General features: G+C 45.7%; 1 protein-coding gene across 2 annotated transcripts in view; it reads right to left on the bottom strand.

Moving 5' to 3' along the window:
• The window catches only part of ANO6 (anoctamin 6), a 68,960-nt gene that overhangs the window by 43,967 nt on the left and 11,010 nt on the right, over positions 1–13,983 (bottom strand). The window contains exons 1-2 of one of the 2 annotated variants that reach the window (XM_083399528.1): positions 10,229–10,544; positions 1,575–1,654 (exon numbers count right to left, since the gene is read on the bottom strand). In XM_083399528.1, the coding sequence (XP_083255654.1) occupies positions 1,575–1,654; positions 10,229–10,247 (99 nt within the window). In that variant the 5' untranslated portion in view covers positions 10,248–10,544. Of the gene's footprint in view, positions 1–1,574; positions 1,655–10,228; positions 10,545–13,983 lie in introns of those variants that run through there. The other variant, XM_083399527.1, reaches the window with a different exon arrangement.

Below are 13,983 nucleotides of genomic sequence, written 5' to 3'. Positions count from 1 at the left end.
TTTGTGGAAGGCTCTCCCTAGGGAGGCTCACCTGGTGCCTTTGTTACATTTCTTTAGGTGACAGGCAAAAGCATTCCTCTTCTCTCAGGCCTTTGGCTAATGAAACTATCTATGGCCTTTTAAACAATTGGGGCGGGGGTGTTATTGTTTTCACTTGTTACTATGGTATGCATTTTTGTGGTTTTATATTGTAAACTGCCCTGTGATCCTTGGGTGGTATAGGAATAATAATAATAATAATAATAATAATAATAATAATAACTTTAAACTCAACCAAAACCCTAAGGCCTCCTTCCACCTTTCACTTCCATTTCCAATTTGGGCTTATAATGTGCAGCACTTGCTAATTACTCATGTATTATATGAATACAGTCTTACAACAGTTAATTGGTAATGTTACTGAATGAAAAGAGACCGCATAATCTGTTCTAAAACTAAAGCACTGCATGTTATTGACATAGTTATTCCTGAATAATTAACCAGCTATTAATTATCCTAAGAACGTAGAATTAGCACGAATGTTATTGTGTACTTTCCTATGTAGCCCATGGGGGCCTTATAGGGTTGATATTGTGCGGCATAAGCAAAACAAGATAAAACAACAAAGCCTGTTGTGGCACTTTAAAGACTAAGTGGTTTATTGTGGCATAAGCTTTATTGGGCAATGAGGCCGTTGGTTTTATTGTGATACATCAACATAGCTGAACCCTGTGAAAGCAAGGCAGTAATTGATCATACAGTACAATTAATTTATTTTTCTTCATGTAATTCTTGCATGTGAGTGTCTCTATTCTCATTTATATTCCTCTTAGTGCCATGGTTATCAGTATTTCTGGGATGTTAACTAAGACTCAGAGGTCAAGGGTCAAATACAATTGGGTTCATCTTCAGTCCATTGCTTCCACATCTAATTCCCTAAGCCTGCTAGCACATCCTTCAGAAATGAAGATTCTGAAGTCTCACTATATTCTTCAGTAAAGGGAGATCATAGAACAAAGCAAAGTGTCATGTGAGAATGGCCCTGCAAATTCTCCTTCTCTTCAGGCTCCAGACTTCTGAGGGGTCTTGGCACAGTGTCTCCAGTGTCCTTGCAAACCCCTGTGTGACTATGTTTTCCTTTCTTCTGCCACCACTGCCAAAATTGCTGCCACAATAATACTAATTATTGTTCTCCTTGCCAGAACACAAGCACATACACTCCACTATTTCTCTGATGAATATAGAGGTGTCCTATTATTATTATTATTATTATTATTATTATTATTATTACCCCACCCATCTGACTGGGTTGCCTCATTCACCCTAGATGGATTCCAACATATATAAAAATGTAATAAAACATTAAACATTTTTTTAAAAAAACCTTCTTTACACAGGGCTGCCTTCAGATGTCTTCTGAAGGTTGCATAGTTACTTATCTTCTTGGCTCGGGGGGTCACATAACTCCATACCCTCCAACATTCCTCCCATGAAAGGGGACAATATTCCACAAATAGTGGTGGTGATGGGGCCACCACAGAAAAAGCTTTGGAGAAGAAAGCAAAGATAACAACATTTGTTGAAGTAGCACCTACCCATTCTGGCTTATGCAGTGGTTGCTGGCCGGGCATTGTTCCATAGCTCTGAAAGATATCTTGTTCCACTTCTTCCAAGACTAAAACAATACAGAAGAGACGGTTTAGTTACAGCCTTCAATTTTGTGACATCTTCTTCATTTTGGGGTGAAATTCTCAGCTTTGCCCTTTCATACCTACCACTGAAGTTAAGAACATAATATGCTACATTAGGTTCATGAACCCAGATTATGTTCCTACATCAGTTTCAGTTCCCTATAAATATATAAAGCCCAATTTTGCTTTAAGCCAGCATGGCCAATAATAAGGGATTATGGGAGCTGTAGTTCAAAACATATGGACAGGACTATGTTGGTTATCCAGTAAATGTAGTGTTAAGAACACAGATGGGCAATCATCCCCAGGAGACTTTTTTGAACATAGGTGTGGCTTCTGGAAACATTATTGTACCATAAAAAAGTGATGTAAAGGTAGATAAAGCACATTTATCTTACAATAAGATTGATGTGAAACCAGTGATATAGTTGTTTCTAACAGGATGAATTTTTAGTTTGGCTGCAGAGTTCAGTGAGCACGCTAGTCCTTCATGGTGAAAGTTTGTGGTAAAATAAAGGCTATATTTTAAGCAGTGCTTTTTTCTGGGGGTACACATACCCCTAAACATTTTTTGAATCTAAGTTTGGCCTCATTGAGGGGCAGTATTTCAATATGAGTAGGAAAATGAGAGTACCCCTAAACACACACACACACACACACACACACACACACACACAGGAAAAAGCACTGATTTTAAGCATGTGTTCAGTTTAATTCACATTTGGTATCTTGCTTGAGAAACAGATTCTCTTAACTCTGGGCAAGAGTAAAAATAATGCTGCTGTTTTTTCTGAACCTTAATTATTTCCAGACGGCTAGTCTTTTGCAGCGAAAACAACTGAGAGTCCAGCAGTACTTTAAATACTTATTGTGGCATAAGCTTCTTTCCCTTCCCTGCTCTCTCTTTTGTGAATTCCTCCTTCCTTTGTGAGTAAATCACAGGGCAATATGACTCATCAGAGTTTTGGTTAATTACTACTGGCTCTGCATTGCACTGGAGAAAATTTCAATTTACTCTTAAATTTCCACTTATTTATTTATATCTTCATATCCCATGGAGACAAACGAAGGATAAACAAGAAAATATGCAGATCATTATGTAACAAAACACCCACAGAAGATGGCAAGGTAAGGGTTTAAACAGGCAATTATTAGGAGTATGCACTGGCATCAAGATTTGGTTTGGGTCCATATTTGGTAAGGGGAAGGGTGCCTCCTAATCCACCACAAAACTATTCTATGTATCCTACTCAAGAGAGACAAAACTGAGAAAAGAGCAACAAGCATGTGAGTCCAATGTGTTTATTCCCATCAACATCCTTCCCACAAACCACTGTGATTAGACAGCCACAGTGAAATAATTCCCTCTGATTAAATGCCCTGTGTCCTTCACAGTGGGCTATCCTTCTCCTCACCCCTCTCCCCTGGCCCCAGCTTGACCAAGGACATTTCCTATTAGAATGGTTTTCCTTTTTTGCAAAAGAAAGAAAGAAAGAAAGAAAGAAAGAAAGAAAGAAAGAAAAGGTCTGTGGTGTTTTGGTTTTTTTGCAAGCAAGGAGACAAAGTGCCACAAGGCTTAGGGGATTGTGTGGGATAGGGAACTTGCAGAGAGCCTACCCCTCCCAACAATGAGGCACTTTGATTCATATAAAGCTTTAGCAATTGAACTTGCTTTCAAAAATACATGCCCTTTGCAACAGGTCAGTGTGTTAGCCTTAGGCTGCAGTTATAAACACCCTTATGATGGAGTAAGCCCCACTGCACATAGTAGGGCATCTGAGAAAACATGTGTAGCAAGGATAAGCAGCAATTTTGCATTCCCTCTTGGACAACCCTCCAGAGGTCGCATCTCTGTGGTACGTGTGATCAGAACAAGAGGCACACCCCACATTTTCTCCCACACATACACAAAGTGCGCACTCGCACAACACATACCTCCCCCCACATGCACACACATAGCAGGCATGTAAAAGTCTCACTTTCCCCCACCCCAGCAATTAGGGATAGACAAAAGCATTTCAGCGTTTTTATACCCTACTTGCCAGAGGGAAGTGTGTGTGTGTGTGTGTGTGTGTGTGTGTGTGATCTTCACAGAGACTGCAGGTAGGGAAGGAAGATCACATCTGTGAAACAACCAGGCTTCAAAAAAACAGCCTACCACTGGCACCCGTAGACGTCTGTTTTCAAATCCATTTGCAGCACCATTTTTGGTAGGGGAAGATGCTCAAACTGTGGCAGGGAATGAAAGTCCACACACAGCTGTGATCTTCTCCTGAAAATATACCACCACCACTAAACTTCAAAACAGTCTTCTGTTTCCAGTTTCCTACTGCTGGTGCACAGGTGTGCATTGTTAAACACTTGTCTTTGTGTATATTTACCTGCAGCACTGGTGTAACATTATGTAACTTTTCACAGTCATAGTTCTTGATAACACTATGCAATTGCTGCCACAGCATTTGAAAGACTGAGCCATAAGTCACACTTTGTTTTAAAGGAAAGAAATGTAATTGTCCACGAAAAATTCAGACGGAGGGACTTCGCATGCAATACGTGGGAGTTGTTATGCACTTGCTGGGAGAGTTTCAAATGCCCAAAGGGAATACCTCTGTTGTGGAGATATGAATAGTTCAGGTGGTTAGACAAGGTGCTGATAACACCAAGGTTGCAGGTTCGATCCCTGTATGTGACAACTGCATATTCCTGCATTTCAGTGGGTTGAACTAGGAGATCCTCATGGTCCCTTCCAACTCTATGATTCTATGAAATAGTGCAGCTGGTTTGATATCACTTTTAGTATCCCACATAAGCGCCAGGTACTTAAAAGGCTCAAAGCATTGACTTAAGACATAAATTTGCATATGCTAATATTTGTGTAAATTTAGATTTTTGAAGAAATTATGGTTGTGATTGCCTTGCCCTTTGCAGCCTGCCCAGCCTCCCTGTAAGTTTTTTTTTTTGCAATTAAAAAGAAGGAGGAAAAGGTAGAAGATTCAGGGTTCAGGTCCTCTAGATAACAACCTAAAAACATCCCAGTGGACACCCTGTGTACCAAAATGAGCTATGGAGAGGGGAAGATTCCGCCAAAGTTTGCAGACATTTCAAATCATGTTTTAATTGATATGGCTTTTTCCTGGCCTAGATAAAATTGCTTGAAATTGTGTAAAAACTACCGTATTTTTCGCCCCATAGGACGCACCGGCCCATAGGACGCACCTAGTTTTTTGGGGGGGAAATAAAGGGAAAATTTTTTATTTCCCCCCCAGGTGCGCTGTGCTAATCCCGAAGCTTGGGGCATGCAGAGCTCAGCGCGCCCCAAGCTTCTGGGTGCCGGCAAGGTCTCCGCTAGCCCTGGAAGAGCCGCGCGGCTTTCCCAGGGCTAGCGGAGCACTGCGCCAATCCCGAAGCTTGGGGCGTGCTGAGCTCAGCGCGCCCCAAGCTCCTGGGTGCTGGCAAGGTCTCTGCTAGCCCTGGGAGAGCCGCGCAGCGCCGCGCAGCTTTCCCAGGGCTAGCAGAGCTCTGCGCTAATCCCGAAGCTTGGGGCGTGCTGAGCTCAGCGCGCCCCAAGCTCCTGGGTGCTGGCAAGGTCTCTGCTAGCCCTGGGAGAGCCGCGCAGCGCCGCGCAGCTTTCCCAGGGCTAGCAGAGCTCTGCGCTAATCCCGAAGCTTGGGGCGTGCTGAGCTCAGCGCGCCCCAAGCTCCTGGGTGCCGGCAAGGTCTCCGCTAGCCGTGGGAGAGCCGCGCGGCTTTCCCAGGGCTAGCGGAGCGCAGCGCAGCGCCAATCCTGAAGCTTGGGGCGTGCTGAGCTCAGCGCGCCCCAAGCTCCTGGGTGCTGGCAAGGTCTCTGCTAGCCCTGGGAGAGCCGCGCAGCGCCGCGCAGCTTTCCCAGGGCTAGCAGAGCTCTGCGCTAATCCCGAAGCTTGGGGCGTGCTGAGCTCAGCGCACCCCAAGCTCCTGGGTGCTGGCAAGGTCTCTGCTAGCCATGGGAGAGCCACGCAGCGCCGCGCAGCTTTCCCAGGGCTAGCGGAGCTCTGCGCTAATCCCGAAGCTTGGGGCGTGCTGAGCTCAGCGCGCCCCAAGCTCCTGGGTGCCGGCAAGGTCTCCGCTAGCCGTGGGAGAGCCGCGCAGCGCCGCGCAGCTTTCCCAGGGCTAGCAGAGCTCTGCGCTAATCCCGAAGCTTGGGGCGTGCTGAGCTCAGCGCGCCCCAAGCTCCTGGGTGCTGGCAAGGTCTCTGCTAGCCCTGGGAGAGCCGCGCAGCGCCGCGCAGCTTTCCCAGGGCTAGCAGAGCTCTGCGCTAATCCCGAAGCTTGGGGCGTGCTGAGCTCAGCGCGCCCCAAGCTCCTGGGTGCCGGCAAGGTCTCCGCTAGCCGCGGGAGAGCCGCGCGGCTTTCCCAGGGCTAGCGGAGCGCAGCGCCAATCCTGAAGCTTGGGGCGTGCTGAGCTCAGCGCGCCCCAAGCTCCTGGGTGCTGGCAAGGTCTCTGCTAGCCCTGGGAGAGCCGCGCAGCGCCGCGCAGCTTTCCCAGGGCTAGCAGAGCTCTGCGCTAATCCCGAAGCTTGGGGCGTGCTGAGCTCAGCGCGCCCCAAGCTCCTGGGTGCCGGCAAGGTCTCCGCTAGCCGTGGGAGAGCCGCGCGGCTTTCCCAGGGCTAGCGGAGCGCAGCGCCAATCCTGAAGCTTGGGGCGTGCTGAGCTCAGCGCGCCCCAAGCTCCTGGGTGCTGGCAAGGTCTCTGCTAGCCATGGGAGAGCCGCGCAGCTCTCCCAGGGCTAGTGGAGCGCTGCGCCAATCCCGAAGCTTGGGGCGTGCGGAGCTCAGCGCGCCCCAAGCTCCTGGGTGCGGGCAAGGTCTCCGCTAGCCGTGGGACAGCCGCGCAGCGCCGCACAGCTTTCCCACAGCTAGCAGAGCTCTGCGCTAATCCCGAAGCTTGGGGCGTGCGGAGCTCAGCGCGCCCCAAGCTCCTGGGTGCCGGCAAGGTCTCCGCTAGCCCTGGGAGAGCCACGCAGCTCTCCCAGGGCTAGCGGAGCGCAGCGCCAATCCCGAAGCTTGGGGCGTGCGGAGCTCAGCGCGCCCCAAGCTTCTGGGTGCCGGCAAGGTCTCCGCTAGCCCTGGAAGAGCCGCACGGCTTTCCCAGGGCTAGCGGAGCGCTGCGCCAATCCCGAAGCTTGGGGCGTGTTGAGCTCAGCGCGCCCCAAGCTTCTGGGTGCTGGCAAGGTCTCTGCTAGCCGTGGGAGAGCCGCGCGGCTTTCCCACAGCTAGCGGAGCCCTGCGCCAATCCCGAAGCTTGGGGAGTGCGGAGCTCAGCGCGCCCCAAGCTTCTGGGTGCCGGCAAGGTCTCCGCTAGCCGTGGGAGAGCCGCGCGGCTTTCCCACAGCTAGCGGAGCGCTGCGCCAATCCCGAAGCTTGGGGAGTGCGGAGCTCAGCGCGCCCCAAGCTTCTGGGTGCCGGCAAGGTCTCCGCTAGCCGTGGGAGAGCCGCGCGGCTTTCCCACAGCTAGCGGAGCGCTGCGCCAATCCCGAAGCTTGGGGCGTGCGGAGCTCAGCGCGCCCCAAGCTTCTGGGTGCTGGCAAGGTCTCTGCTAGCTCCCATGGCTAGCAGATAGCTTCTTGAAGCCTGGAGAGCGAGAGGGGTCGGTGCGCACCGACCCCCCTCGCTCTCCAGGCTTCAGCGAAAGCCTGCATTCGCCCCATAGGACGCACACACATTTCCCCTTCCTTTTTGGAGGGGAAAAAGTGCGTCCTATAGGGCGAAAAATACGGTACTTTGCACAAGGGACGCGGGTGGCGCTGTGGGTTAAACCACAAAGCCTAGGACTTGCCGATCAGAAGGTCAGCGGTTTGAATCCCCGCGATGGGGTGAGCTCCCATTGCTCGGTCCCTGCTCCTGCCAACCTAGCAGTTCAAAAGCACCCAAAAAAGTGCAAGTAGATAAATAGGTACCGCTCCGGTGGGAAGGTAAATGGCGTTTCCGTGCGCTGCTCTGGTTGGCCAGAAGCGGCTTAGTCCTGCTGGGCACATGACCCGGAAGCTGTACGCCAGCTCCCTCAGCCAATAAAGCGAGATGAGCGCCGCAACCCCAGTGTCGGTCAAGACTGGACCTAATGGTCAGGGGTCCCTTTACCTTAACCTTACTTTGCACAAAGGGATTTGTATAATAAAAACTTGCCATGCGAACTGGGCAGAAACTATAGCCTATTATAACTTACAAAACATATCTAGGATTACAGAAGCAGGTTGTGGCAACCTACTCTTCATATTGTTTAAGCTTCTTAAAGTTTCTTCCAGAAGTGGATAATTCCATTTCCTGCCCGCTGTTGTGGGAGTGGTGTCACATTTGCTCCAGGGAGGGAAACAAGAAAATATTTCAAGCAATTTTCCGTCAACATTATATTTCAAAAATATGAGTCATAACTTAAAACGTTGGTCCTGTTCAATGATCTCAATTGGTTGGCTCTCAAACCAAGAGTAGAGTTTGGTGCAGATGTGGGAATTATAGTGATAGCTTTGAAAGCGTAACATTTTAAAAGCCTCCCCCACACCCTAAAAAGGCATTCAAGGAGAAACCTTTTAGTGAGTTTATAATATAAACCATGAATCTTATAAAGGATCCTCGCAGCACTGCAGAATATCCACAGTATATTTTGCACTAGCGCTGTTAAACAATTGCTATCAAGTACTGATTTATTTTTTTAAAGGAAGGTAAACTGCTTCGGTGAAATGTGAAAACTTTTAGACACTTAAAGCAACTTTGGGCGCTCTGAAAAAGACATCATTTTACTCCCCCCCCCCCCCAAAGCAACAGTTGGTAGCTCGTGTTATATATTCAGTGGTCTGTGTTTGCCTGAGCTTGAGTCTGGACTAAGGATTCTGAGCTCCTGTGTTCTGATTTGATACATGTTGTCCAATCACAGACCATTTCAGGATTTGGACCTCTGCCAAATCCTCTGAGTCGTGATTCGCAGTTCGGAAGTTTAGACAGCCAATCACATTGGGAGTCAGAGCAGTAGCTAGATGATCTTGTGCCCCTGGCAGAACCGTCCAGATTGCACTCCCTAGCCACAGACAAATTAGCTCTTCTTTCTGCCTCTCCTCCAACCCCGCCCCCTCCACTTATTCAATTCACCCTCTATTTAAACCCTTTTCTTATGAGGCAATAATCAATATATTTATTTACAGACATATTTATGGACATATTTTAAAGCCGATTTTTTTTGGGGGGGGGGGGCTCACCTGCGCCCCTGGCAGGGGCCCACCTCACCACCCCCTAGCTATGGCCCTGTTGGGAGTGGGAGTGGCCCAGGCTTTCAGAAGTGTATATAAGCAGTTGCTTTGCCTCTGTTTCCCAGTTATGTAGTTCAATAAAGGTTCTTGCTGTTATTACTGTATCTTGCCTTGTGGGAGCCCACCTACTGGATCTCATGCATTTAATCATACCATGTGCCAAATAGCAGGAGGGAAAGCTTAAATAGTGCAGAGATATGTATCCTAAAGTAACACCAAGGTACCCTGGGAAAAAGGTGGGAGAAGATGGGGGGGGGCGGCGGATTAAAATAGCAGACCATTCAAGGTGAGTCAGGGCAAAACAGAAATATGTCATCTCCACCATTCCCACCACATTAAAGTGGCCCTTGGGATTTTGTTTTTTATGCTATGGCATAACGTTTGCTTCGGCTGTAAGTTTGCACTTGACAAGAATGTTAAACATACATGCCTGAGCCTGCCTCATACCAGAAGCTACTCTCTGAACATGACTCTGAGAGTTCCTACCGCTATTAGAGCACAGAAACTGCTCCTTTAATTATATCAAACGTGCCAAGAACATGCTTGGAAAGGATGTATGTACTATTAAGCTCCACCCTTGAAGTTCAACAAAGATTGAAAACGATGAAAAGCTACGTGGAAACCTCCCTAGATTAGCATTAAGGCAAACTTCAAGCAAAAATATACATGTAGAAAAGACAAAAATTGCTTCTTTTTCAGGCTTCCCTTCTTTTTCATGAAACATTGAACATGTCATTGAGGAAGAAGGTCTGCTCTAAACCATGTTGGAAGGGAAATATCTCTTCTTGCGTTACAGAAAAATCTTCCAAATGCAATCTGATATTTAATTGAATGTTTCTATTTATTTATTATTCAGATGCTATGTGATATGAATTAAGAACTCTGCATTTCTCTACATGACTAGTCCTTCCCTTCTGCATCTTTCTTTCCCAGGCTGTTTTCCTCAGTTTGGCCCCAGTGGTAAGCAGTGTAAATATTACATGCTTAAATGTGTGATTAACAAACACACATGAGCAATTTGTCAATTACGGCTCACATTATGACCTTTCTGCTGCTTAACTTACTACTGTTAATGCTGCATCTGTGTAAGCAAGTTTTGTGGATTCTGGATTGAGTGCCTTCAAAAACCGCTTCCTTCCATATTGTTCTCTGGAAAAATCCCACCACTCCATCCCCTTTGAAACTCCTGCATATAACATAAAAAGGTTTGCTGCCTCTCAATCAAGCATGCACTTTCTTCTTGAGCCTTCCGTTCCTTACAGTTCCATTAGCTGTTTTTCTTACCTGGCTGCTGTTCTTCCATGTGGCTCCAGAATTAAGCTCTTTTGGCAGCACTGGGTGGCTGGTGATGTGATTCACTTTTGCCAATTAAGAAGCAGAGTCCTACACGAGCTACGGCTGCTCTTTCCTATGCTTGTACAAGGACAACAATTTCACTTTTAAAAGAACTGGTGTTCGTTTGCCCTATCAATGATGGGAATGCAGGAGGGGAGAATGAAGCAAATTTCCTAAATGGAAATAGCAAGGTGTTTATTCTATCTCAAGGAGCTTTGTACAAATTCTTTCTTAGCAAGCAAAGTGTCCCAACATCTTGAAAAACCTGACTGACTGGATTAACATGGGAATATACCGCTCTACAAGAAACTGGGGGAGGGGAGAGGTGTTCCCAAATTCTTCCTTTTCAGTTACAGAGCTCAGAAGAATTATGATGATAAGACATAAGACTGGAAAGTATACAAAGTAAACTCTAAATGACAGTGCTCTAATTTGCACCATCTAATCCACATGAAATCAATTAACAGTGGACACAGAATACTCAAAGACCAGTGGTTTTTTTGTGTGGTCTTTTTTGTGTAAAAGAACACTTATTCTCTTTTGATTTAAGGTTTTATGCATTTGGGGATTGTTCCCCCCCCCCCGCCGCCAATTTGGACATAAAACGATCAACAGATTATATTTGTAGCATGAAGAAGAGGCCCTCTCTCCAAACAATTTAAGACTTGCAAGCTTTTTCTGCACACAAAAACTGTAACAAACATGGCTGGGTTGGTACCACTTTACAAACATGACTTGCAAATATTAGTAACACAGTTATACCATATAGCCAAAAAAGTAAGCTACTTTCTTCTTCTGACAATGTAACACTGAAGATGTCTTTTTGAGGCTTACAATGTGGTTATGTCCTGTAGTGCTTTTATTTCTGGGCAGAAATATTTTGATAGGCTGTTATTTCCCCTACAGGAGACCAGGATTCAAATCCCACTTTATCCACTGACCTATTATGTATAAGCCATTGTGTCTCAACCACAATTTCTTACCTGTAAAATGGGAATCTTACCTAAATTTCTCATATTTGTGAAAAACTATAAGATGAAGAATTACAGAACAAGTTGTTGTTGTTTTTTAGTATATGGATTACAGATTCACCCCCCCCCCAAAAAAATTAAAAAACTCTGCTAGGTTTGTGGGGGCTCCATTCCCTTTCCCTTCTTCTCTCTTCCAAACCAACTATGGAGATTGTAATTGCATATGGTGGCAAGAATTATTTAATGGTGACAACTCCATATTGTTCTAGCTGGTGCACTTTCAATGCTGTTAATTTTTAACCATGGTCCTTGTTCTAATATACATTTGACTATATAGATGAACATTGGTCAGACAGTTGCATGGCTAATGTATAAACACATCCTGAGTTCTAGAAGCAGTGATGTGCTTCTTCCTCAGTTGCAACCAGAAATAATGAAACACTCTGAGATAAGCTACATAACAGGCTCTGCACTCTGAATGGGGGCATTTGGGGCTATTTGAAGCTGACTGTGAGTTTGTACAGTTGACCTGGGGGGAATTGCCATGATTTGAGGAGAATATTTTGATGAATGACACCTCCGTGTCCCACTAGACAGGCTGCTTAGATGGAACAATTCATCATATTTCTCATATGCTACATGCATCATTTTTTATAGGTAGCATTGTATTTGGAAAAGTAAACCTGCCAAAAATAATGATTACAGCTGGAAGCAAACTCAGGGGCATTGCTATGGGAACTATCTCACATTTTAGATCCATCTAAATGGTTATGGGTCAGGAAACTGTTGAATAATGTATCTGTAAAACAGATCTACACTTAGATGCTAACCTGCCAACAGATATATACACAGAGGAAACCACTGCAGCACAAATAAGATGAAACAGCTTTTCTTTCTGCTGTGCTACAGAGTTTGGGATTAGCAGCTGATCTTGACGGACAGCTTCCCTCTGCTGAAGTCCTGTGTATGCCTGATCTAAGATACAGCAGAATCAATAATCAAAACCCCCAATACAAACCCTTTACACATTCTGCTTGGGATTCACATGTTACTAAATCTATTCTGCCAACCCATGGCAACCTTATAGAATCCAAGTACATTGTTTATACTTAATGACATTTTCATAAAATGGGATATACCCTGTTGCGTTGTGTTGTTTATTTGAAAACAACAACACTTTAGGCCACTTTTGGAGACATTTTCCAGCCAGAGTGGTTTACAAATACGAAACAGCATGAAAAGCAAACAATAATACAAAAAGTTTAAGCTTTAAAAAGCTTAAGGATCTTAGGGAAAACTCTTCATAAAAAAAACACCCAAAGCCATCACCCAGCCAGTAAAACATCACTCCTAGAACAATAAATGAAAAAGAGATGCTTTCAATGTCCTCCAAAAACCCTGCAGCATAGTAACCTTGCACAGATCTGATGGAATGGAATTCCAAAGTCATGCAGCCACCGTAGAGAAGAACCTCTCTTTCCTGTCGACTTCCACCTAAGCAACCTAAAAGGTGAATATGTCAGGGAGCCTTTGAATCAGATCCTAAAGTGTGGGCAGGATAGTGCAGGTGGTCCAAAAAGGAACTCGGTGCCAAACTGTTTAGGACTTTCAAAGTAAAAACCAGCACTTTAAATTGAGCCCAGAAACACATCAGTACATAGCACAGCTAATACAGTGGTACATCGGGTTACATACGCTTCAGGCTACAGACTCTGCTAATCCAGAAATAGTACCTTGGGTTAAGAACTTTGCTTCAGGATGAGAAATTGTGCTCTGGTGGTGCGGCGGCAGCAGGAGGCCCCATTAGCTAAAGGGATGCTTCAGGTTAAGAACAGTTTCAGGTTAAGAATGGACCTGCAGAATGAATTAAGTACTTAACCCGAGGTACTACTGTATAACAACGATGACTGCCTAGCCTCCATGGATTCTGGCACATTCTGAGTTTCTGAAATGTTTTCAAAGACAGCCCCTTGTGTTGTGCATCACGCTGTGGCAAGGTCAGTTTTCTCCAGATAGGGCTGCAGTTTGTGTACCAGCTAAAGATGGTGGAAAGCACTGCTGGCCACTGAAATACCACTTGGTTTGAATCCAGCAGCACTGCCAAACTGCACGCTTGGCCTTTATGGGAGAGTGTCTCAGACATTAACCTGAAGGTCCTGATTTTGATTTTTGTTTTAAAGAGTGGTGAGGGAAGCTAGTAAAATCATGAACGTTGGATTGCGTTCAATTTTTGTATGAGACAAGTTTAATGCCAGTGGCTACAAACAGCTGAGCTTCCACTTTCTGTGTTTTAAACATGCTCATGATGTGCATAGCTCAGTTGGTTAAAGTGTGACTCCAATAACACCAAGGTTGCAGGTTTGATCCCCATATGAGACAACAAATATTCTTGCATTGCAGGGGGTTGGACTAGATGATCACCAGGGTCCCTTCCAACTCTACATACAACCTTTGATTCTATGGCAGTGGAAACTTCATTTCATCTTATTCCTTTCCAGTGTTTTTTCTTGCAAAATCTCTGTTCGCAAGGCAGGTTGGCTAAACGATCCCATACCATCAGTTGTCATGACCAAACATAATGATGCTAGAATTAAGGTTTCTAAAAATTATCTCACAGTTATTGTATGTCAAGGGAAAGGCTATGTGTACGGATCTCCTTCTCTTGCCCTTCCTTGGTATATGTTATCACTCTGTTGAAAGTGTTTCGCTAGAGTGCTATAGAAACCTGATGAG

Source organism: Podarcis tiliguerta (genome assembly GCF_965153285.1).
Source record: "Podarcis tiliguerta genome assembly, chromosome: 10".
NCBI lineage: Eukaryota > Metazoa > Chordata > Lepidosauria > Squamata > Lacertidae > Podarcis > Podarcis tiliguerta.
The sequence above is the reverse complement of the archived record's forward strand: the minus strand, read 5'-3'. Positions and strand labels throughout refer to the sequence as shown.